This window comes from Diabrotica virgifera, chromosome 2 (assembly GCF_917563875.1).
Source record: "Diabrotica virgifera virgifera chromosome 2, PGI_DIABVI_V3a".
Lineage (NCBI taxonomy): Eukaryota > Metazoa > Arthropoda > Insecta > Coleoptera > Chrysomelidae > Diabrotica > Diabrotica virgifera.
Genome location: NC_065444.1, coordinates 271,544,746 through 271,570,193, shown reverse-complemented (window position 1 = coordinate 271,570,193; position 25,448 = coordinate 271,544,746). Strand labels below are relative to the sequence as shown.

The following is a 25,448-nucleotide window of genomic DNA, read 5'->3' as shown; positions in this document are numbered from 1 at the left end:
TTGGAGATGGAAAAGTAATACCTCACAAAAGTTGCCCAATCAACTGTTAAGTATTTTGGTAAAATTTTTTCGAGGAAAATATTTTCTGCCCCCCCACAACAGTTAAATATTTTGAAAAAATGTTAACAGACGAAAAAAAAATTTTTTGCGATGGAAAAGTAATACCTCGCAAAAGTTGCCCAATCAACTGTTAAGTATTTTGGTAAAATTTTTTCGAAATTGGAAAATATCTTCTGCCCCCTCAATACAGTTAAAAATTTTGAAAAAATGTTAACAGACGAAAAAAAATATTTTTGCTAGGGAAAAGTAATACCTCACAAAAGTTTCCCAATCAACTGTTAAGTATTTTGGTAAAATTTTTTCGAAATTGGAAAATATCTTCTGCCCCCCCCCCCCCAAGAGAGTTAAAAATTTTGAAAAAATGTTAAGCTCACAAACGTTGCCTAACACACTATTTAGTATTTTAGTAAAATTGCGTTGAAATAAAAAAATATTTTCTGCCCCCCACGGCAACTAAAAATTAGAAAAAATACATTAATATGCGAATTTCTTCTGTAAGGGAAATGTAATACCTTATACACCTTATAGAACTTGAATAAATAAATTCGGTTTAAATTGGAAAATATTTTCTGGTTTCAAAAGGCAATTAAAAATTTTACTTAAGGTGATACAGTAGCCATCAACAGGTAGCAAAAGCGCGTTCCAAGATTGCGGCTGTAATTTTGAATATTTTTTCGAGATATTTGGCACACGTATTTGTAATGTAATAAAGAATGACGGTACAGAGCCCAATTTGAAAAATATATTAATATGTGGAAATTACTCTCTAATTAAATACAATATTAAAAAAACGAGCTTGTACCGCCATTAAGAAGGACAAAAAAATACACTTTCTTGAAATGAACTTTTTTTTCCGATGCCTAGATTTTGTGTCATTTTGGAACTACTAAAATTTTTTATTTCATTAGTAGTTCCAAAATGACACAAAATCTAGACATCAGATAAAAAAGTTTATTTGAAAAAAGTGTATTTTTTTGTTCATCTTAATGGCGGTACAGGCCCGTTTTTTTAATATTGTATTTAATTACGGAGTAATTTCCACATATTAATATATTTTTTAAATTGGGCTCTGTACCGCCATTGTTTATTATATTACGAATATGTGTGCCAAATATCTCGAAAAAATATTCAAAATTACAGCCGCAATTTTAGAAACGTTTTTGCTACCTGTTGATCGCTACTGTTTCCTCTTAAGAAAAGTATACTAAAACATTATTTTTAAAACAAAATAGGCTAACTTATCCGTCTCCCTGACGTCACCCAATTTTTTTAATACTAAAATAAATATAAAGCAAAGTACAAAATTAGGTATAAGAATATTACAAAAAAATAGGTAAAAGCATTCTATTCGAAGGTGTTTTCCGATTTCGCATTAAAGTGAGGCATAGTTTTTCTGGAATCAATTCGAATTTTTATAAATTCATCCCTCGAATACGCTCCACAAACTGATAGAGAAGCTTGTGTCACAAGCTTGACACATCGTTCTATTGTTTGTGGCAGTGATATTTCTCAATCTCAATGTTAAAAGGGTCTAAGTTAGGATTCTTTGTAAAATCTCGTAGATTGTCACTCGAAAATCTAGAGAATATGAATATAGGTGGTTCTGTAAGGTGATATTCTTGTTAGTTAATTAACTCAAAGTAGTCGTTTGAATCAAAATTTTTATAGGAGAAAGTTTGAAGACCCTCACGTTTTTTTATTTGGTCACTGGCAAACTTCTTTTGATGTCCAAGGGGTAGATCATTTGAATGTCGCAGACATACAAACCACTGAAGCGGTTTTTAAATATGTTCTCCTAACAGCCGTATTACATCACCCTTAACGCCAGTATTTACGAATGTTTCGTCACATGCAATAGCTGGATTTGATACCTTCTGATATACCAGACAGCGGACACCCATATCCGAAATATTTGCACCCTGGCTCATGCACAAATGTTATGTGTTCTTCCACGATCGATTGACCATAAAACTTGGTACTGTTTTTTACTTGAGCTAAAGTTTTGTCTTTGCGTCGGTAACTTTCTTCTTTTACCGTTGTTCTCTCTGATTATATTTGTTTTTGTTTTCCCTATCAATCGAGCTTATCACCATTTTTCTGGGACCTCTTTGATTTAATAGAAATTCGCGCTCTCCCAGAGGCACTTTTTGAGATTTGCTACAAAGACAATTAATCAGAGTGTCACATTTGCATGCTGCAAGATGGAAACGTGTAGTTTTACTTTTGTTCTTAAAGCATTGAATTTTATTTTTGTAAAATTCACTGTTTTGCTTGTTCTTAAATGGTTTCATAAGTTTTATATTTATATTTGTCATGATAGGCTTTTAAAAGCTGAATAATTCTTGTATGTTAAATTATTGGAATTAAAGCCTTTTTCCATATTTCCTCCAATTTAATTGCATCGTGTTCGGCAATACCAGAAAATTCTGGCTCTTTCTTGCTGAGTTTTTTATCCTCTTGCAACCACAAAACTTCATCGCTTGTTTGTATTTCGGTAAAACATTTTCAGGTATATTTGGTGGTTGCCCAAAAATGGGGCGGTCCACAGCACATCTTGATTTTATTCCCCATGATCCTGGTTTATCTATTTTAAAAATCTTTAATTTACAAATAACAAAGTAACGCATCGCATCAAACATAAGCGAAAATTACACGCACGGACTCACAAAGTGGGACATTTCAAAGGGCCTGGGGAGACTGAAAAAACAAATAAAACTTTAAATATCGTTTAAATTTGTAATTGACAACATTTTTAGTTTTCTTTGATTGATCTTAGATCGACTTAGCTCATATTTTATTCCAAATAATATAAATTGAAATTTCCATAAAAATCAGATATTTAATAAAATTCAAGGTCGTTGGGGGGGGGGGGGGGGATGGTAGAAAATTCGCTCAGAAAAAAAATAAAAATACTAATATGATGAAAAACGCTATTAGATATAACATTTCCAACTTTTATTTTTTCGATGCACCCTAATATACATATTATAAATAGCCATTCTTGATACCTGTCACATAAAATTTCTGTATTTAGATTACAATTTTTGTGTTTATGATGATTCTTAATGTTCATGTTACAATTTTTAGGTAAATTGGGCTAACGCTGTGCTAGCATGCCAACTCGTTGGAATGAGATTAGTAAGTATCCAGAGTCAAGCTAAGAATGAGGAAATCTCTGCATTTGTGCGAACCTCAGGTAAGAAAAACGATACTTTTTACTGCATATTAATATTAGTGGAAGATAGTATTTATCATTTTGTTTTTCTATCTATAGTTTTATTCGAACTTGGTAATTATCGGTTTTTGCTCCAGCTCTCTCCTTATATCTTCATTTCTAAATCTTTCAACTTTGCAACTACATCTATTTTTCTCATGTACTTCATACCATGTTTATCGTTGATTCATGTTTCTTTTGCACAGTCCATGTTTCCGCTCATAGCTGTTATCGGATTAACTATACTGTTGTATACTTTGAATTTGGTTTTATTGTCCGTTTCTGATTTCCCAAAAATTTCGTCATAATGAGTAATACACGTTAGTAGCCTTCATGAGTTTGTTACTTCTTGCCATGCCCGTTTTCCCATCATCTGTTTTATTATATTTCCCAAATATTCAAAAGTAGATCCTTGTTTTATGACTTGCTCCTTTACTATTATATTGGAATTCCTTCCTTTTTTCTCATCTTCATTTATTATCATAAGCTTTGATTTATTGAGATTCATTTCCATCTTGAAATTCTGTATCTCTTTTTGCCAAATGTCTATTAGTTTTTGCATTTCCTCTACTGTGACTGTGATTAAAACTATATCATCAGCGGATAGACGGGATTTAATCATTATTGAATTTATGTTTTTGTATCCTACTATACATTGAAGGTTTCTTGTTTGATCTTTTGTATGTTTATCCATTTAAAGATACCTGACCTTTCCCCAGCAGCATGTCTTTCAAATTATTTTCCATTGTATTTTAGGAGTGAAGAATATAGGAATCGATAACGCCATATGGACTTCAGGAAATAGACGCCAGGACAAAGTTCATTGGCTTTGGTTAGCTCAAGAAGCTCTTGTGTACACTAGTTGGGACCTGGTCTTTCATGAACCAAACAATGCTACTGGGGACGAAGAATGCGTGAGCATAATTACTAATAATGGAACAGCTACTACTTGGAACGATATCGCTTGTAATCGCTTGTTTTATCCTCTATGCGAGAAACAGATTTGTTGTTCTGGTTGCAATTGTGGCTGTTCTTAATTTGATTAACGGCCATATAAAGTAATTTTTGCTATTTACTTAATAATAATGGTATTAATATTATAATAAAAAGAATAATACATATTACATGCATTTTATTTCAAAATCAAAAACTTATGAAAATATACCCAGTTTAAAAAATTCTTTTTTAAGCTTTTCTCAGACCTATCTGTCTGTCCTAGCCTATTACTGTATTCTACGCTAAAGACAAATATGACAATTGCTAGTAGTTTTTATTGAATTCAGTTATACAATCTACCTTTAAATTATAAATAAAAAATAAATAAATAAATAAATAAATGTCTTTAAATCTGTTGAAGAAAAGAAAAAATGGCAAGAATAGGGTACAAAAAGATTACTGTATGACGTAGAAATTCTAAAGCTATTCACATTGGGACTAAAAGGCGTTCAAAGACATTAACTGAGCAGATTAATTAATCACGGACTATGACGGAACTATTTGAAGCTTCGGAGAAAGTAGGCCTTAAGATAAACTTGAAGGAAACAAAAATAATGACGAATACTTCTAACATTACAAAATAACGTTGAAGTACATAAAAGACACAGTAAACGAATACATTTGCCTGGGACAGATAATGAATGTTGACAATCAAAATGAAACTGCCGAAATTACCAGAAGAATACTGAGTTAGATCTTGAAAAACACTAAAATAGAACAATATTTGACAACCTGAGTTTACGATCAGTGTATCCTCCAACCCTCCCTATACTCATATATGGTTCACAGTCGTGGACACTCACCAAGGCCAATATGGATAAAATAGAAAATTCACAAGAAGCGATGGAAATATCAACGCTCGGGGTGAGACTTATAAACAAAAAAACAAACACATGGATTATAAGCAAAATCCAAAGAAGGAAAAGATACAGGAGAACATGCTCCAAAATGAAAATGGAACTTCGCCGGACAGAATGCCCGACTGAAGGATAAAAGATGGAATCACGAAATACAACAACGGAGACTATGTTTAGAAAGGAGAGGCAGAGAAAGGCCACAAATGAGATGGGCTGATGACATTAAGAAGATTGGAGAAACTTTGGAGAGCTGACCGACTATAATAACATATTTATGGTACATACATTCCATGTCAAATCACTCAGCAAAAAATTTTGGATCTCCGATTTGTCTGAAAATTGCTATATAGCTTCTGCGGGACGTAAAAATATGATATTTAAAGTCAAAAAATCTTCTTCTTCTTTTTTTCTCAAAATGTGATTTTATGCGATTTTACAGTGATTTGGTGTTTATTTAAACAAATTTGCATTTTCTGTCGTAAAGTATCAATAAAAAACATAATATTTTAATAGAAAGGACTCAAAAATGTCATTATATGGCATTATAACAAGTTATTTTGAATCAAAACAAGTTTTTGATCAAATTTTATAGTGTAAAAAACGTTAAAATACCGTTTTTTACATTTTCCTCCATTCCCAAAATGCATCATCATCGATTTGGCTGAAAATTTGCCCACAGATATCCAAAAGATAGAACTTTAAGTGGTTAGAACGATTTGAATTATATTACAATACCAAAAAAGTTACATGCAGTAATATCAGACTCAAAAGTATATATTAGTCCAGTCGGGATAGCATTTGACCTTGAATGCCGAGCTGTCCAAAATTTTATTTTTCTGATCTTTAAGGGAGTCAATAGTAGCCTAAATTTAAAATCACGAATGAATTGCTCCGTCACGTTAGCCGCCATCTTGATTTTAAAGGAGAACCTGTTTGGCTCAATATCTCCGCCATTTTTAACTTTTCGACAAAAATGGTAGGAACTGAACTTGGAAAATTTTACTTACAGTAGACGCCTATATTTTTGACTATAATATTGCATGTAACTTTTTTGGTACTGTAATATAATTCAAATCCTTCTCACCACTAAAAGTCCTATATTTTATCCATCTGTGGGCAAATTTTCAGCCAAATCGATTATGACGTATTTTGGGAATGGAGAAAAATGTAAAAAACGGTATTTTAACGTTTTCTACACTATAAAATTTGATCAAAAGCTTGTTTTGAATCAAAGTAACTTGTTATAATGCCACATAATGACATTTTTGAGTCCATTCTATTAAAATATTATGTTTTTCATTGATACTTTACGATAGAAAATGCAAATTTGTATAAATAAACACCAAATCACTGTAAAATCGCATAAAATAACATTTTGAGAAAAAAAGAGAAGAAGATTTTTTGACCTTAAATATCTTATGTGTACGTCCCGCAGAAGCTATATACCAATTTTCAGACAAATCGGAGGTCCAAAATTTTTTTTGCTCCAAAATTGAGTGATTTGAAATGGAATGACCCTTATAATTAATTTATAATGTGTGTACTGATTTTCAGCCTTAGTAAATGGAAATAATTACCTTCGTAGGAAAGCAACTTTGATACCCTCTCAAGTAACCCCTGTTCTACGTTTCGCTTGACCGATCGCAGTATGTTTCTCTACACACTCACAGTAATCAACTGTGAAAAATCTAGCTTTAGTAAATTTAAATAGATTTTTCACCGCTGCCTCTCCGTCTATTATGTTTTATACTTTGCAGAGCAGTATATGCAGAATAACTTTTTTTCGTAAAATTTATAATAAAAAAGTTTCCCATGCTGTTCCAAGTTACGCAGACACACTGTATATACGGGGTTTAAAATGGCCTACGCCGCATCCCCACATCTAATCGCCATCTATTCCTATCCTGGACGTCCTCTTCCTCCAAATCTCGATGATCCACGGCTTTTTTTATATTTCCATTCGAGGACAGACTAGGCCTTTCGCTCTTCTTCTTACCTGGAGGTTTCCACTTTAGGGTAAGAACAGAACAAGTAGGTCGAGGTGGAGGTGTAGGTCGCGGAGGATGCTACTAGTTAAGTCGCGGTCGATGTCGACAGCACATAGCAAGGAGGTCACCTGCGCTGTCAGTCTAGCTAGAACCACTATCAATTGATGTAGTTTAATGAAATTTGAATGACAAAAATACTGTGCTTTTGCGATGTTGTGTCATACTCTGGGCTAATTAGCAAAATACAAGGAAAAGTTATTTACCAGCAATTTTATTGCTGGAATCGAATCTTATTATTGTATGTATTAATAATATAGATATGCAAAGTCCGCAGATAGTGTGCTACTTTTTTATAAACAAAATGGCGCCCTAAAATCGTGTTTTTTTAAATTTTTGCTCTATAACTCCAAAGATTTTAACTTTAGACCAAAAAACCCAAATAAAAATTCACCGCAATTAAATTCTGCACAGAGACGTGTTTTTTCCGATTTACTTCGACGAAAAATTTCCCCGGAAAAAGCGGGTTTTTCCAACAAAATCTTTAATTTTCAACTAAACTTTTAGATAAGTAGTTGTTAATCAATAATTAAATAACTTGGTAACGTAAAAGTCCCTTCCGTATATATTATAATTCCAGAAGTCTATGGAAATTTAATGAACAGTTTAGCAACAATTAAAATGTTAATTAAAAATTTACGGTCGCTATAATAACGACAATAATTATGATGCATAAGAATAACTATGATGTTTTCATAAAAAGATACTATACCCATCTAATGTACTTTACAGAATTGAAATTGGACTATTTAGGCGGCCTCAGGAATATTTTAAAATTATAAACAATTTTTTGGCTTATAAAGAAATAGAATATCTCGGGAGATATTAAACTAAATTAAATTCTAAAAACGGTAGTCGAAAGGTAGCGGTAGGATTCTTCCTTTAAATGAAAAAACGTTTAATTATGACAAGTGGTTTCTGAGATACAACCGGTCAAAGTTGACCGAAATTTACGGCAAAGATATAAACAATAGGATCATAATTTTCAAACCATCACCTTTTTATTTTTGTCCTCTTTCTCCACACCAATTTTCATATCTTTAAAATTTTCATAACATATATTATTATAATAAAAACTATCGATAATGCGTGTGAAAATTGCCAAAAATAGCAAAATTCCAATCAAAAATTAGGTTGTAGAAAATGTAACCCTCAAAGTTCAAAATCGGTATGCGTTAACAAAATGCATTTTTTCGGCTTCCCATCGAGCAATTTCCTTTATTCTTTTTTGTTCCCTAATAACTCGAGTAGAGCCATCGGACCAACGCATTATTAAATGTCAAACTTGCTTTTGTTTTGTTATAATAGATTAATTTTTTTATAAGAACAGAAAATTACATATTTTTTTGAGTTGTAGGCTTTTTTTTAGATAAACTTACTACAAGTGTACCTTTTAAAGTTAAAAACATAAATATTCTAATTTAAAAGCTGTATAATTATTTAAACAAGTTTTATTTAAACAAATTAAATTATTGTGATATAATAAATAAATTAATTTATTATAACAAAACAAAACAAGTTTGACATTTAATAATGCGTTAGTTCGATGGCTCTACTCGAGTTACCTGGGAACAAAAAAATAATGAAGGAAATTGCTCCATGGGAAGCCGAGAAAATGCATTTTTTTTAACGTATACCGATTTTGAACTTTGAGGGTTACATTTTTTTCAACCTAATTTTTGATTGGAATTTTGCTATTTTTGGCAATTTTCACACGTATTATCGATAGTTTTTATTATAATAATATATGTTATGAAGATTTTAAAGATACGAAAATTGGTGTGGAGAAAGAGGACAAAAATAAAAAGTTGGTGGTTTGAAAATTATGATACTGTTGTTTATATCTTTGCCGTAAATTTCGATCAACTTTGACCGGTTGTATCTCAGGAACCGCTCGTCATAATTAAACATTTTTTCTTTTACAAGAAGTGTCATGCCACTGTCTTTCGAATACCGTTTTCATAATTTAATTTAGTTTAATATTTCCCGAGATATTCGATTTGTTTATAAGCCAAAAAATTGTTTATAATTTTAAAATTTTCCTCAGGCCGCTCAAATAGTCCAATTTCAATTCTGTAAAGTACATTAGATAGGTATAGTGTCTTTTTATGGAAAAATCATAGTTATTCTTATGCATCATAATTATTGTCGTTATTATAGCGACCGTAAATTTTCAATTAACATTTCAATTGTTGCTAAACTGTTCACTCAAGTTCCATCAGCTTCTGGAATTATAATATTTACGTAAAGGGCTTTTACGTTACCAAGTTATTTAATTATTGATTAACAACTACTTATCTAAAAGTTTAGTTGAAAATTAAAGATTTTGTTGGAAAAACCCGCTTTTTCCGGGGAAAGTTTTCGTCGAAGTAAATTGGAAAAAACAAGTTTCTATGCAGAATTTAATTGCGGTGAATTTTTATTTGAGTGTTTTTGGTCTAAAGTTAAAGTCTTTGGAGTTATAGAGGAAAAATTGAAAAAAATACGATTTTCGGGCGCCATTTTGTTTATAAAGAAAGCAGCACACTATCTGCGGACTTTGCATATCTATATTATTAATATATACAATCATAATATTCGATTCTAGCAATAAAATTGCTGGTAAATAACTTTTCCCAAAAATGGCCTATTCTCCGATAATCAGCCCAGACTATCAGTCAAGTGATGATAGTGATGAAATGTCAGCTGTAAATAATCAGATCCTCCTTCATATTTCAAAAATTTAATGTATTTAAGTGCTTTAGAAATTCAAAAATAAACTGAATACAAAAAAGGAATTATATAAAAAGTATCAACTCAGAGAGCGCAGGTAATGACAACTTGGCTTCGAACGGACCAATCACAGGGAAGCATCCTTGTAGGCCGCGCAGTAGATATCCATGTAAAACAAACTCATTTGATTTTCAAAAGCATCGATGTAAAACTCCTGGATGACATCGCGCTAAACCTCCATCGCGACTTACCTGCTCTGTTCGCTTCCATTCATTACAATGTGTTTGTTTTACGTGGATGTCGACATCGACCGCGACCGACACCTACACCTCCACCGCGACCCACTTGTTCTGTTCTTACCCTTAATAATTTTTGACGTGCATCCGAAGCACGTGACCAAACCACGTTTACATTTTATCCTTAATAAATTTAACCTATTTTTCTCTCAAAACGCACTAGGAGAGATTGAGGCGTCGAACAGGCATTAACAGAGTGGTTTACTGTGAAAAGAGCCCTTAATGTTCCTATCAGCGGACTAGTTTTGAAAGAAACAGCTGAAGAAATGATTGAAAATTTGGGTAATCAGAACTTCAGTGCAGTGAAAAATCGTTCACAAGTTTCCTTAAAAAAATATTGATAGAATGTGATTTATCGACTTGTTATTTTGTCTGATGAATGTGACGAATCTATCAAATGTAATGTTATGGAAAAACATCAACAAAAGGCAGAAAACGTAAAAAATTATGGACCAATTCATGAGGTATCCTAAAAAATAGACAACGTCATCCATTACGGAAAATTATTAGAAAAATTATCCAACAAGCAGCAGAAGAAGCTTTAGGCAAAGGAAAAGTCAACAGAAATAAACGGGAATACAAAACTCTGTGGTATGACGAAAGGGTGAAAGCACTACCAAATTAAAGGAAACAAGCTTTCCTGACATACAAAAGAGTGAAGACACCGGAGGCACGAGACGACTACGTGACAATCAGGAATAGAGTAAACCAAGAAATAGATAACATCAAAAAAGAACACTGGGAGAAATTTACCAAAGATATGGAATACGACCTCTATAGATCCCAGAAAAAAGTGTGGAAGATGATAAGGAGACAAAAAACAGAAATGAATGAATTTGTACGGATAGATAACATTACGGAGACACAATGGACTGAGCATTTCACGAAATTATATGGAGAAGGAGAAGAAGAGAACAGAGAAATAAACATTAATGAAACCCACTATAGAGAACTAATATCAGAAAAAGAGCTACAAGAACGAATAAAAAAATTAAAAACTAGAAACGCACCTTGTCCTGATAAGATAAATAATGAACTGCTAAAATATGGAGGAGGAACACTACTCAAATGGCTCCTAAAATTATTTGTCGATATAATAAATATCGGAGTAGTACCAGCGGAATGGAAGGAAAGTCTCCTGCTACCGATACTCAAAAAGGGAGACTCGAAAAATCCTGAAAATTATAGAGGCATTAGTCTGATGAACAGCACATTAAAATTGTTGTCGGCAGTCATAAAAGATAAAATCGAGGAAAAAGCGAATATGGCAGATGAACAGCAAGGCTTCCGGAAGAACCGCAGCACAATAGATGCAATTTTTATTATCAGGCAAATAGTAGAAAAGTCTATTGAATATGGAAAACCAGCATACATGTGCTTTGTAGATTTAAAAAGTGCTTTTGACAGGGAGAGGCGAAATGATATCTTAAATTTATTACAAGCTGAACAAATAAACCACCAAATAATAAGGCTAATTAATGAAATTAACAAGAACAACAAGACCAGAGTTATAATGTCAACAGGAGAAACAAAATGCATAGAACTAAAAGGAGGAATCCGCCAAGGAGACTCACTCAGCCCGTGGTTATTCAATATGGTGATGAATCAAATAATTCACGAAGTAAGAAAACGGCATGGATACCAATTGGGAGAGCATAAAATCACGATATTATGCTATGCCGATGATGCAGTACTAATTGCTGATAACGAGGATGACCTACAAAGGCAGCTCCACACTTTTAATATCACATCAAATAAACTTAATATGAGAATATCAGTAGAAAAAACTAAATGTATAGTGATAAGTAAAGAGCTGCGTAGATGCAAGTTAGAAATAAACGGCAAAATTGTAGTACAAGCAATGAAATTCAATTACCTAGGAGTAGAGATCACTAGTGACAGGAATATAAGAACAGAGACCATAACACAAGCAACAAAAGTGGCAAGAGTAAGTGGTTGCCTCCGAGAAACCATATAGAGAAACAAATATCTGACCACGGAAAGCAACAATATCGAAATGAAAGTATTAAGATCAATAGCGGGCATATCATTAAAAGAAGACAAAGCAACAGAAGTATACGAGAACGATGCAAAATTCAAAATATTAACATGTGGATAAAAACAAGAAAGAAAAACTGGAACGAACATGTAAACCGGATGGAACCAGATAGACTAACGAACATCTGTAAAAACAACAAGCCGTATAGCAGAAGACCCGTTGGAAGGCCGCCAAAAAGGTGGAAAGACAATGTAAAGTCAACAACAACTGAAATAGAATAAGACAAACAGGAGTAATCCTAGTCGCACAAAGAAGAAGAAGGAAAAGATCCATTACGCTTTGGCCACACGGGCGATAATTTACGGCGCTCATTGGTTGACTAACTCCTCCACCAATTTTATGTGAAATAGGAGTTAGTCGAACAACAACTCGTCAGGTTTACTGCTCTTACGGCGCCGTAAAAAATCGCCCGTGTGGCCGAAGCGTTAGGATCGGATTTTAAGTCGTTATCTGGATAGTAGTTAACTAAATAAGCAATCGTAAAATTTTTTATTATTGGCAATGAAGATTCGCCTCCTCACTTCCTCTAGGACATTTTTATCAATTTGATTTGATATTTTTTTTATTAATATCAATATTTTTTATTAATTTATTTACACTCCGTCTGAATTATCCAAAAACTTTGATAAAAGTTAATCAGTTAATATACATATACGGCGTCTCAACGAATTTTGTTCTCCTAATAAAAATAAACAAAAAATAAATAAAAAAAGAAAAAATTCAAAACCGGATGTTTATCTTAAGGAGACCAATTTTTGTGTAAAAAGAATTTTTGCTTCGAGATCTCTAGGCAGTGGTTGCAACCCTTTACAGTTTTTTAAATTAGACGAGGAGTATCATTTAAAAACACTAAGAAATATATCTTTTAATCATTCTTACTCACACTCTCAGACTCTCACCACTACGATATAAGACCGCTAAAATACTTATATTATTACAATCAAGTAGCGTCTATCCAAGTTGGAGATAGTCGTACTGAAAAACTACCCATCAAACGTGGACTACGACAGGGTTGTGTTTTGTCACCGGTCACCGGTATTTTTAGTGTGTACTGTGTGTAATATGATTTATATTTTGACCAATTGACTTGACCATACATTAATTCACTTCATAGTAATATTGAGTTTACAATAGAAACAGAACAGAATAATTCCATAAACTTTCAAGATGTAACGATTACCAGACTACACAACAAACATGAGTTCTCCATATATCATAAACCTACCCATACTGACGCAACCATACACAATTCATCATCCCATCCTACACGAATTAGCAGCCTACCATAGCATGATACATAGACTGACAGAAATTCCCATGACAAAAAATAACTTCGAGATAGAACTAAACATCATTAAACAAATAGCAGTAAACAATGGCTATAACGAACAAACAGTTAACAAAATTTTAAACCAAAAATTCCATAAGAAAGCCCTGAAATTATTGTATCCACCACCACAAAAAGAACCCAGTACATTCTGCTCTCTCACATATACTGGCAAGATAACAACAAAAATAGCCAGATACATAAAAAAGAAAGGAATAATACCAGCTTTCAGAACTAACAACAACTTAAGTAAATATATTAAGAACAATAAAAGCCGAAAGAGAAAGCAACTACAGAGTGGTGTGTACAAACTAACTTGTGGTGACTGTCCGAAAACTTACATCGGTCAAACTGGCAGAACCTTTGACAAACGGATAGCAGAACACAAAATGGCTTTCAACAATAGAAAAACAGACACTTCTACATACGCAGTTCACCTTCTAGATCATAATCATTCTTTCAATGAAGAGTTTCAAATTCTGCATATCCAAAATAAAGGCCTTAAGCTATCTTTTTTAGAATCTATGGCAATTAATAAATTGAAAAATACAGATGTAATTCTGAATGACCAACTCGAGACAAACAGCTCCCCACTCCTCAACCTCTTCAGTTAAAGACTTAAAAAGGTAAACACATTGCAAACTATATCATTCTCGTCCCGGACGTCGAAGAGTAAGGTCACTGCGTGCACACCCCACTCTTACCGACGAACAGCGAGAAGCCTGAGAGCACCAAGTGCTGAAGAAGCGGCGCACGGTTAGCCCTAAGCTATTAGTTTGGAACCAGTGTGAAAAACCAACGACGCTTGGCCGTGTAAACCAAAAGGTAGACGGATTACTGGGTTTCAGAGGAATACTCTGGCCCTGGGCTCGAGCGAGCACGCTCGCCCCGAACTCTACCTAGTGTTCACATACGGTTACAAGAACAAGTGCGAGTAAGGGGGCCAAACTAACTGCGAAAAAGGCTTTCAACGAGGGACCCACCAGCGGCAGGGTAAACTGCACCCACCAGGTAATTATAGTCACTGTCTTACGCCGGAAAAGCACGGAGGGGTGGACAAGCCACCTTTATCCCTGGGGTTTACCCCCCAGAACACCTTGAGGCTGAGGTGCCCTCCGATCGCTAGACTTGCATCCTCACCCATTTGAAATGCCTTCTTCTGTAAGGTCAGTCAGCTCCACCCGGTCGCTTCGTCCTCGGACGACGACCGCGACAAGCGTTGCCACCACCACCACCACCACTACAGCCAACCAGTTCTCTTCCTTGCATCAGGAAGGCACTGTGCCCCCATCCAGAGGTTACAACCGGCTCACGGCGGAGCTAGACCTCGAGACGCTTAGCGCGGAGATGCAAATCGTCCGCAACAAGTATCGCGAGGCCTACCTTCGCATCGAGCAGGACGACGCCTCCAACCCCCTTCTGCAGCGATATGCTAACGATTTTCCGCCACTAAGAACACCAGCACAGGCTGGTCCTCAACTTCAGAGCGCTCGGAATATTCACGGTGCAATACCAAAAGTCCCAACTCAACCATCAAAACAAGCACCCAAACAATCGAAACAACAATCTTCTCAACAGCAACCCTCTTCTCAACAACAACAAGCAACCATCAGCACTGCAAACAATCCTGAACCCAACGATTTCGTCTTCCAGAGAAGACAAATAAGACAAATGTCTTACGCCAATGCCGCAGCCAATCCACGCCCCAAAACCCAAGCCAGAAATCAAAACGTCATCAACGCCATAAACGATCCCACACTGTCCGAATATCTAATCAAAGATCTCCCAAAAGATCTTTGTAACAAACGTACCTTCTTTCGGCAAATAAATGCCACCACTCTTTTGTCCAACAAAATTCACTCTTGCAAAGTCCTCTCACATGGAATCGCACATCTTCGACTTTTTAATCCTATAAATGCAGGGGATATCGAGAAAGCAATCCACACAGCAACTGGCCAAACCATGGTTACGGTCCATAGCCGTAGCAGAAATGCAAACACTTCCGCAAAAGAGCCCACCTATCTCCTCTGCATAACCGGAATCGACGTGGATTACTCCGAGCAGGAGGTCACCGACTTGCTCACAGAACAGCAATTCCCAGTCGAAAGACTGTGGAGAGTCAAATCCTATAAAACAGGCAAGGACTCCAAAGTGATCAAGGTGGTGACCAAATCCTTGGAAAAATTCACGTCAGCACTGAGCCGAGGCATAACTCTAGATGGCGAGATCTATAATGCCGAACTCCCTCATGGCTCCGACCCTACAATACCCACTCCAAAATATTGCAGCAAATGCTGCATCAACGGACATTCCATCGACGAATGCCCACAAAAAGCATTCGTCTGCCCCCACTGCGGCGGCAACCATAAATCCAGCGCCTGCACCAAACAGCAGGAACCAAAATGCCCGAATTGCGGCGGTGACCACCCCGCATATTCCAACAAGTGTCCTCAAAGACACACCATCCCCTCCGCCCAACATGAAATTCAGCCACTTACGATCGAAAGATCATTCCCCCCTTTCGAACTCCCTACAGAAACAAAAAACATCTTGTCTATTCAGACCGCTCTGTTGCTTAACTTGTTGCCTGAACTTCGTGAGCATATCGCTGCAATCACGGCTAATCTGATTAGCCAAGTCTACGACCACTCGACAGTGGTCCACGGGTACGGGAGCAATGTCACGGTGACATTCCGCTCCAACCACTAAACACCCTCCCTTTATGGATTTCACCCTAGGCACAGTCAACTGTCAGGGTCTCTCCAAAAAGAGACCCCTCATCAAGAATATCCTGTCGAAGCATAACATCCAGATCCTCGCACTCACAGATACTCTGTCGAAAAACGATCCACACTTCGCAGGATATTCGATCATCCATCGAAGCCGCTGTCAGGTTTCACGTGGGAATGGTATTCTCGTGAAACACGGAATACCGCACAACACACACACATTCCCACAAAATTTTCGTCCACCTGATGTGGACTTCCTGGCAATTGACGTGCACATCCCCAACAACGAAACCCTCACGATAGTCTCTTACTACAAACACCCGGGTCAACCACTCAACAGGCATTTGCTAGAGTACTTTTCGAGGCTCGGCAAGGCTGTGTTGATGGGTGACCTAAATTGTAGACATACACAGTTTGGTGATCACCATCAAAACCCAGAAGGCATCCGCCTCACGGATTATCTACTAGACCTTCCCATTTCAAGAATCACCAACACTGAATTCACGTTTTTGAACGCCAATGGGGCCTCTATTATCGACCACATCCTAGTTACTAGTAACATTCTGGATCGGTTCGGGGATAGATGCCACATAGGCGATTCGATAACGTCAGACCACGTACCTCTTCTTGTCGACACCGACATTCTCACTCCAAAACAACCAAACCCTCCAAGATCTATAAGAGACTATAGTCACGCTAACTGGACTGAATTCCAAAACTTCATCACACAAAATCTCCCAATGTTAGGCGAACTCGATACTAACGATAGTATCGACACCAGTGCAACCAATATCGAGAACCTCATCACTGAGGCGATCACGCACGCAATTCCACTCAAACAAATAACTTATACATCACCGGCACTTCCACAATACATCATTGCCAAAATTCAACAAAAACGACGTCTTCTACGTCAATACAAGGCCAACAGAAACCCACTAATCAAAACAGAGTACAACCGAATCTGTGCCAGGATAAAGAGGGAGATATCTGTCCTAACGGCTCGCCGGTGGGAAGAGACTACCTCAAAACTGGACTACAGAGACGGAGGTAAATTCTGGCAAAAATTCAAAGTCCTAACAAAACAAAAATTATCTCAACCATCTCATCTGTTGGTCAACAATCACATAGTCAATTCCCCAGAAGGGAAAGCCGAAGCATTCAAAAATTCGCTTCAAAACAATTTTCAAACGCCAGATAACCCGAACTTTGATCGCATATTTAAATTCAACACAGAATACATTGTAAATGTTACTCTCAACCACCACATTCCAGTCTATGATCCTATCATGGACCCCCTCACAGACAGGGAAACGGAGAGCTTTTGCCAAATCGGCAAAAACAGCGCTCCCGGACCCGATGGCATCAACCGAAGGTGCCTCAAAAAACTTCCAGAGAGTATCATCCCTCTTCTAACTAAAATATTCAATGCATGTCTCAAAAACAGCCATTTTCCTACTCCTTGGAAAGTGGCCAACACCATCATGCTTTTGAAAAAAGGCAAACCCCCAACCGACGTGGAATCCTACAGACCAATTTCATTAATCAATACTCTGGGTAAAGTTCTTGAGCTAATCCTAAAGGAGAGGCTCAATAACTTTCTCGAAAACCACAATATCATACCAAAATTCCAATATGGATTCCAGTCAGGTAAATCTACCAAACATGCATTAATAGATTTCACTACCAAAGTCACTCAAACCATCAACGATGGTTCTATCGCCATAGCCACATTTCTGGATGTGCAGAAGGCTTTCGACCAGGTCTGGCACGACGGGCTTGTTCGGAAACTTCTGGACATCGGGCTTCCATTGCAATTTACCAAAATTGTACACTCCTACCTCCACAACCGTACTGTCAGAGTGAAAATATGCGATCAAAAGTCCACCCCCTTCACTCCACAAGCTGGAGTTCCCCAGGGTTCAGTCCTAGCGCCGCTGTTGTACATCATCTACAACAGCGACATCACTAACCAAAATATCCCAGGTACTCGGCTGTTTCTCTATGCAGACGACACGACTCTGCTCTCAACTACCTCTCGATACAACCCAAGACTCCTCTTCAGAAGAGCACAGGCTCTGTTGGACGGTGTCGGCGAATGGTGTTGTAAGTGGAGAGTCACGCTCAACGCGAACAAAACAACAACAATTGTGTTTCGCGCCCCTACTGTGTCAAATAGAATCATTCGCAATGAAGACGACCAATATCCTCTGAGTTTGTTGGGAGAAAGGCTTGTTGTTAGCCCGACTGTGAACTATTTGGGAGTACTGTTTACCAGGACTCTCAACTGGGACGCAGATCTAAAGGCAACTTTAGATAGGGTAAGGAACAGGGCCAGACTTCTCAACGCTCTCTCGGGAAAAATTGGCAAGACACACAAGAAGACTCTCATTCACACTTACAAGACCTTTATTCGACCCGTCATGGAGTACAAATCATGTATCTACTCTCTTTGCTCAAGACAAAAACAAGAGAGGTTGTTGAGGACGGAGCGCAGAGTCTTGCGTAGATGTAACTATGAGCACTGGCGATATCCCTCAAACGAAATCCATAACATCTCGAACGTCCCCAAAATCACCGAGAGAATAAACTCTCTGAACAGGAACTTCACAATCAAAGTAATCAACGGCCCCCCTTCCGACACACAAGAATCTCTCAAATGTTCCTGTTCATCTTCCGGCCACGTACTCTACCGAAAGCCCAAACGCAAAAAGATTCACGTACCGTCCGCTCTAATGCAAACATGCATTGACGAACTCCCGGTAGAGTACGAAAACATCCTTGAGGCTACCCCGTTAGCCTTCCGTACCCACCTCTAACATTTCCTCTTCCTTACCCCGAACAGGGAGAAGTTGGTTTTTTGCGGTTTCCCAACTTCATTGCACAATTATACCTGTTCGTCCCAAGAAAATAGCCGCAACTATTTTCTCCACTCGAACGCTCACTGTCCACGCTGCGCTCAAAGCCACCTCCTGACCGCCGACGAGGGACGCAGGTTCGCCTGTCGTTGTACAATGGTTTCTAGGGAGCTTGGTCGAAAGCAAAGCACGGACAGTACACGTAAATGTCTATGGAACCAACAACAATCCATCAAACTTTCTTCTCTGTTGACTTCTGGCCTTCTGGACAACACCGTCTGGCATAACCCAGGATCCAAGAACACCAGGACACGGCGCTTGCCCCGGTGTGGTTTTCGGACTGTTTGCTTTGCTGCCAACACAATACATTCACCTCAAACCCTGAAGAGGACAAAATCCTAAACGGGGAAGCACATTGAACGCATTTCTTCTAAACATTATCTAGACAAGCAAATCAAACAATGTGGCGTGTGGCAAACTATATCACTTGAGAAAGGCACTCTGCCGAAACAGGTGTAGTCACTTAGTTATAATAAATTTAGTGGAAGTATAGAAAACAAACGTTTTCAGTGTCTTATTGTTAGAATTTATATTTTCAACGAAAACTTTTCGTTTATAAATTCGCAAAGTCGTATGTTATTACGTTGCCGCTCCTGCAATATTTAGAGCAGATTTATCAATGGATTCTTATGAAGTTTTGTCTTCTGAAACCAAATCTGAAAACGGCATTTCGATATATTTAATCGTCTTCGAGATAATCGACCTCGAAACCTAAAATGTGACGTCACAATCCTTTTATTTTCTTCCGACACACTAAACGTCAGCTGAAATCGTTGCTAGTAATTAGGCTAGTTTTTTAATATGAATTTGTTAAGCAAAGCATAGATTATTTACATTATTTGAGTTATTTACTAAATTTTAAATAAAATATTAAAGAAATATCTATAACATTTAATAGTGAATTTAATTATTATATAAAATAAATACGATGTTCAAAAATACAATTTGAGTATATTTTGAAAGCAATAATTTATTAACAATTATTTTTAAAAGGTTTATACGAGTATACGGCCTCCCATTTAATGGACTGTTCCATTTGTTATGAAATGAAAATTGTTATTATAGTCGGTTCAATAAACTTAGACACAACTGGCTAGTGATTTTAGTAGGTATTTTTTTATTCTTTTAAATTTTGGCAAAATTGGCAAGATTACTAATTATTTAGTAATTATTAACTATTTAGTAATTATTTTTTTTGCTCAATTGGTAAAATTACTGACTAAAATCACTAGCCAGTTGTGTCTGAGTTTAGCGAACTGACTACTTATATGAAATGTTTGGAATAAAAAAATTATGGTTTGATATGTGCAATTACATCCTTCTAATGGAAAAAAATATTTGAAGATTTTTATCAAATTATGGATACCAACAACATTTTCATTTATAACTCTTTTTTTTTTTAATTTGACGAAGAAAAGTTATTCCTCATAAAAAGCTCCTAAGATTTATGATGCAACCATCATATATTAAATTTTATTAATTTAGATCAAGAGTAAGGTACCTTTACTAGTTCACAACATTTAAATCAAAATGATATAATTGCACATTAAAACATAATTTTTAATTCTAAACAACTTTTCATAATAGCAATTTTCCATATTATGAATTAAAATACGTAAATAAACAAAGTTTTCGTTATGATAATGCTCGCATTTTCAGCTTGTTATTAATAGATTTATTTTGCGGTGTTTTAGGAGGTAACATGCAGTAACACGGTAATATGCAGTAGAGACCTTAGTTTGCAACTCAAAATAGTGAATGTGTTTTCGGTGCTACTGTATGGGGTGGACGCCTGGACCTTAAAGAAAGAAATAACCGATCGACTTGAAGCATTCGAGATTTGGACCTACTAAAGAATATTAAAAAGTTGGGTAGACCGAATAACAAATGTTGAGGTCCTCAGAAACATGAAAAAGGAAAAGGAAATCATGAATACGATTAAGATAGGAAAGTTACAATATCTCGACAAAATTATGAGAGGGGATAAAAAGTGTTGCTACAAACCATAATGCAGGGAAAAATACATACACCAGGGAAATAAGGCAAAAATATACCATGTTCGGGAAACTTGAGCAGCCAGGTTGCAAATGGGTTTTTTGGGTACTATATAGTACCTAATACATTATAAATAAAAAATACTCGTCACAGCTTGTACGAGAAATTTAGTTATTGACAAATAAGAGTCAAAAATGAGAGTTCTTTCGTTTAAATCGCTACAGGTAAAAATAGGGTAATTAAGTGTCTCATCTATAATATTTTTTTTAGTAGATGAGCCAAGGTTTAAAATAGCGTTTTTTGAATTTTGGTGCGATTATTTGTTGCTTCGGATATTGCAAAATAAAACTAAAATTTCGAAAATAAAAAATTTGCTATAACTTTTGCAAAAATGAATTTAGGACTTTCATATTGCACGAAAAGTTGAATCAAACAGTTTATACAATGAACAAAAAATTTTAAGATGATGCGTCAATTAGTTTAAATTTTATTTAATTTGTTTATCCCAAAGAGCTTTTTTTCGCAATGTTATTGTTCAGAAAATGATAATGATACAGCAATTCTGTGAAAACAACATGAAAGAAGAATAGTCATATTTTCAAAACATTTTAAAAAATCATTAAAAAGTCATTTTTACAACATTTCACTCAGAAAACATTTTACTATTTTACTAAAATAGAGTCATTTTTGGCTTATAAATAATTTGATTAACTTTGTTAATATTGACTGTAGGCTAAAACTACAATGAAATTTGAAATACTGTTATTTTTATACTAATTTTCAAAGAAAAACTTTTCGCTGTGGTTAATTACGGTTAAAGTTAGCCACTTTTTTTATTTAATTGACGATTACTTTGTTTATAACAACTAAGCAACCTAACTAGAGCCATTTTGAAGTTGAAGATATATAGGTTATGTGTAAAAGTTTGAGTAAACTTTGAACCTCAACAGAGTGGTAAATAAAGCTTTAAAAATGGCGTCCGAACGGAATTAATTCGTGGTCGGAAGAGGGGAATTACTAAGATACGTGCACTCAAAAAATGAAACTGATTCTGCAAACATATGCTGCGATTAATATCGCTGGAACTTGTTGATGGACTTTGATCATATTTTTTTAAATTTGTATGTACTCGTAGTCTTATAGAGTACGTTATGTACACACAACCCCACCTAACATTACAAAATGTTAGGGGGAACTCCCCTTATCACTCAGGGATATGAAAAATAGATTACGACCGATTCTAAGACCTACCGAATATACATGTATAATTTCATAAAAATCGGTCAAGCGGTCTCGGAGGAGTGTGGAAACTAACACTGTGACAGGAGAATTTTATAGATGTAAATATATATATATATATATATATATATATATATATATATATATGGCTATTAACAAATATGGGTTGGTGATAGAAGAGCGAAAATTAAGGGTTGAGTGTATTTTTAAATTCTACATCATATAAAAATTAAGCTAGATAATTTTATCCAAAAAAATTAAAAAAAATGTCAGGGGGGTAACTCCCCTTATAACTTATGGGTATAAAAATAGATTAAAACCTCTTCAACGTCCTACAGGGTAAACGTGTAAAATTTTATAAAAATCGGCCAAGCCGTTTCGGAGTAGTATGGTAACTAACACTGTTACAGGAGAATTTTATGTATATAGAAGTAACTGCGAATTAAATAATAAAAGTGGCTAACTATAAACCTAATTAACCTAGGCAAAAAGATTTTTTCTGAAAATTCGTATAAAAATACCAGCTTTTGAAATCCTAAAGTAGATTTACTCCATAGTCAATATTAACAAAGTTATTCAAATTGTTTAGAAGCCAAAAATGACTCTATTTTATTAAACTTTTTTCGGAGTGATAAAAACGACACTTTAATAATTTTTTTCAAAACTTTAAGAACATAACTATTATTCTTGCATCTAATTTCCACAGAATTGCTATGTCATTATTATTTTCTGAACAATAATATTGCGAAAAAAAAGCTCTTTGCGATAAACAAATTGAATAAAATTTAAACTAATTAACGAATCGTCTTAAAATTTGTGCATTATATGAAATGTTTGACTCAACTTTTCGTGCAATATGAAATTCTTAAGTCCATTTTCGCAAAAGTTATAGCACATTTTTTTTTTGATATTTTAGTCTTATTTTGCACTTTCCGAAACAAAATAGCATCGGACCAAAATTCAAAAAGGGCCATTTTAAACCTTGGCTCATCTATAAAAAGAAGAATATTATAAATAAGATATTTAGTTACCCTATTTTTACCTGTAGCGATTTAAACGAAAAAACTACCATTTTTGACCCTTATTTGTTAATAACTAAGTTTCTCGTCCGAACTGTGACGGGCTTTGTATTTATAATGTGTTAGGTATATAGTGCCCAAAAAATCCATTTGCAACCTGGATGCTCAAGTGTCCCGACAAAAACCTTATTTCTCTGGACTAAAGGTGAAAATAGCCTGTGATAATTACCAACCTTCTAAGAGGAGACGGTACCTAAAAAAAGAAGCGGGTAACAATTTTCATTGGGACACCATGTACATACATACATTGTGGTTAAGTATTGTTTCCGGTACCATTGTCAAATTTGCTGCTGTATCTTCAGAACAGTGTATAAATAGAACCACAACAGTTTATAATATGTTATGGTTACTGCAAAATGTTGATATTAAATATTTTATTGGTAACAGTTAACAGTTTGTTACGTTTTCATAACCGAGGCAAGAAGTAGTGGTAAGTGTACTTAATTTAAAAAGCGACTTTTTTAAAACATTTATATAATATACAAATATTTATGTTACCTATATTTATGTACTAAAATATTATATTTTTAAAAGTGAGATTTAGTCCAAGTAATAAAGCTTAAAATAGGACAAAACCTCGCAATTTTTACAGAATGGACCGATTTGCTTGAAAAATTGAGAATAAGTAGTGGATACTCCAAGGATGATCAAAATGTATATCATGCCGAAAGGCGCTTTCACCATGGGGGTGGTTGCCACCCCATCTCAGTGGTGGAAATTTTTTATTATATTTTAATCACAAAAGTTGGTAAAATCGTTCATTCTTAGCAAAAAACATTTTATACCTACATTTTTTTAATAAAATTGTTAGTTTTTGATTTGTTCACTATCGAAAGTGTTGGTTTTATATCGAAAAAATCAATGTTTTTAATCAGTTTTCTGCTAACAACTTCAAAAGTTTTCGTTTTATCAAAACAACTTTGCCTAACAAAAATGTACCTTTTGAACAAATAAACAAAACCGATATTTTTAATTATTATTAAGACCAATAGTAATCGAGCTATATTTTATTATATTATGTTGGCACTTCTTCGTCAAATGCTAAATATTGTAGCTTCAAAGTCAAAAAACGAGAAAACTATGCATTTTTCGAGGACAACTTGTTCAAACTAATTTAAAGTATTAAAAATATCTATCTCCAGAAATAAAAAAAGTCTCTAGCTCAAAAATTAAGTAACTTATAATGAAAATAATGTCAGTCCCCATTTTTCTCAGCGAAACAATGATTGAAAGCAACCCCCTAATCATGACCCTAATTAAAATTAGTCATTTACCTTAGTTGGTGTTTTTTATTTATGTATTATTAATAGGTTCTAGAAGTTTAACCGGCTTAGAATGAATAGTTTTAAAAAAAATGGAGTTAAAACAAATAACGAATTTTTGTAGTTTGGAAAAAATTGCTTTTTCTTCAGAATAGCAAGATTAGCATCAGAGAAACGAAAAAATGTTCAAATATGAACTTGTAGCCAATTTAATTTCCAAAAACTTGGTTTGCAAAAAATTTTTCTACGGCAAAAATTGAGTGAGCTATCGACAATTAAAACTTGTAACAACCTGCAAAAACCACCTTTACCAACTCTTTCAAAGTCACCTCTTTTTGCGACTGAGGATTTTAACAAGAATTAATATTAACCGCCTTATAGACCTTATAAAAACCTACAAAATTCTTTTTCACCAATCTTCTATGAAAATGTTATGGTTAAAAAATCAATATATTTTTTTGAAAAAAAAAAGGAGAAATCCAATTGGAAGCATAATATTGTAAGTTAGCGGTGTTTTTAGTCATTGGCCTTATTCATTCTTATTAACTTATGTATTATTAATCAATTCTAGATGTTTGACTGGCTTAGAATGATTAGTTTTTAAAAACAGGAGTTAAAAGCGAATAACGAATTTTTTTAGGTTGGTAAAAAATGCCATTT

The 25,448-nt window shown here is 35.0% G+C and overlaps 1 protein-coding gene across 3 annotated transcripts in view; it reads left to right on the top strand.

Annotated features, from left to right (window-relative positions):
* LOC114331398 (C-type lectin BML-2-like) overlaps window positions 1-4,395 on the top strand; it is a 41,843-nt gene extending 37,448 nt beyond the window's left edge. For all 3 annotated transcript variants that reach the window (XM_050643206.1, XM_050643205.1, XM_050643204.1), the window contains exons 3-4: window positions 3,148-3,256; window positions 4,031-4,395. In XM_050643206.1, the coding sequence (XP_050499163.1) occupies window positions 3,148-3,256; window positions 4,031-4,311 (390 nt within the window). In that variant the 3' untranslated portion in view covers window positions 4,312-4,395. The remainder of the gene's footprint in view (window positions 1-3,147; window positions 3,257-4,030) is intronic.
* The last annotated feature ends 21,053 nt before the right edge of the window (window positions 4,396-25,448 follow it).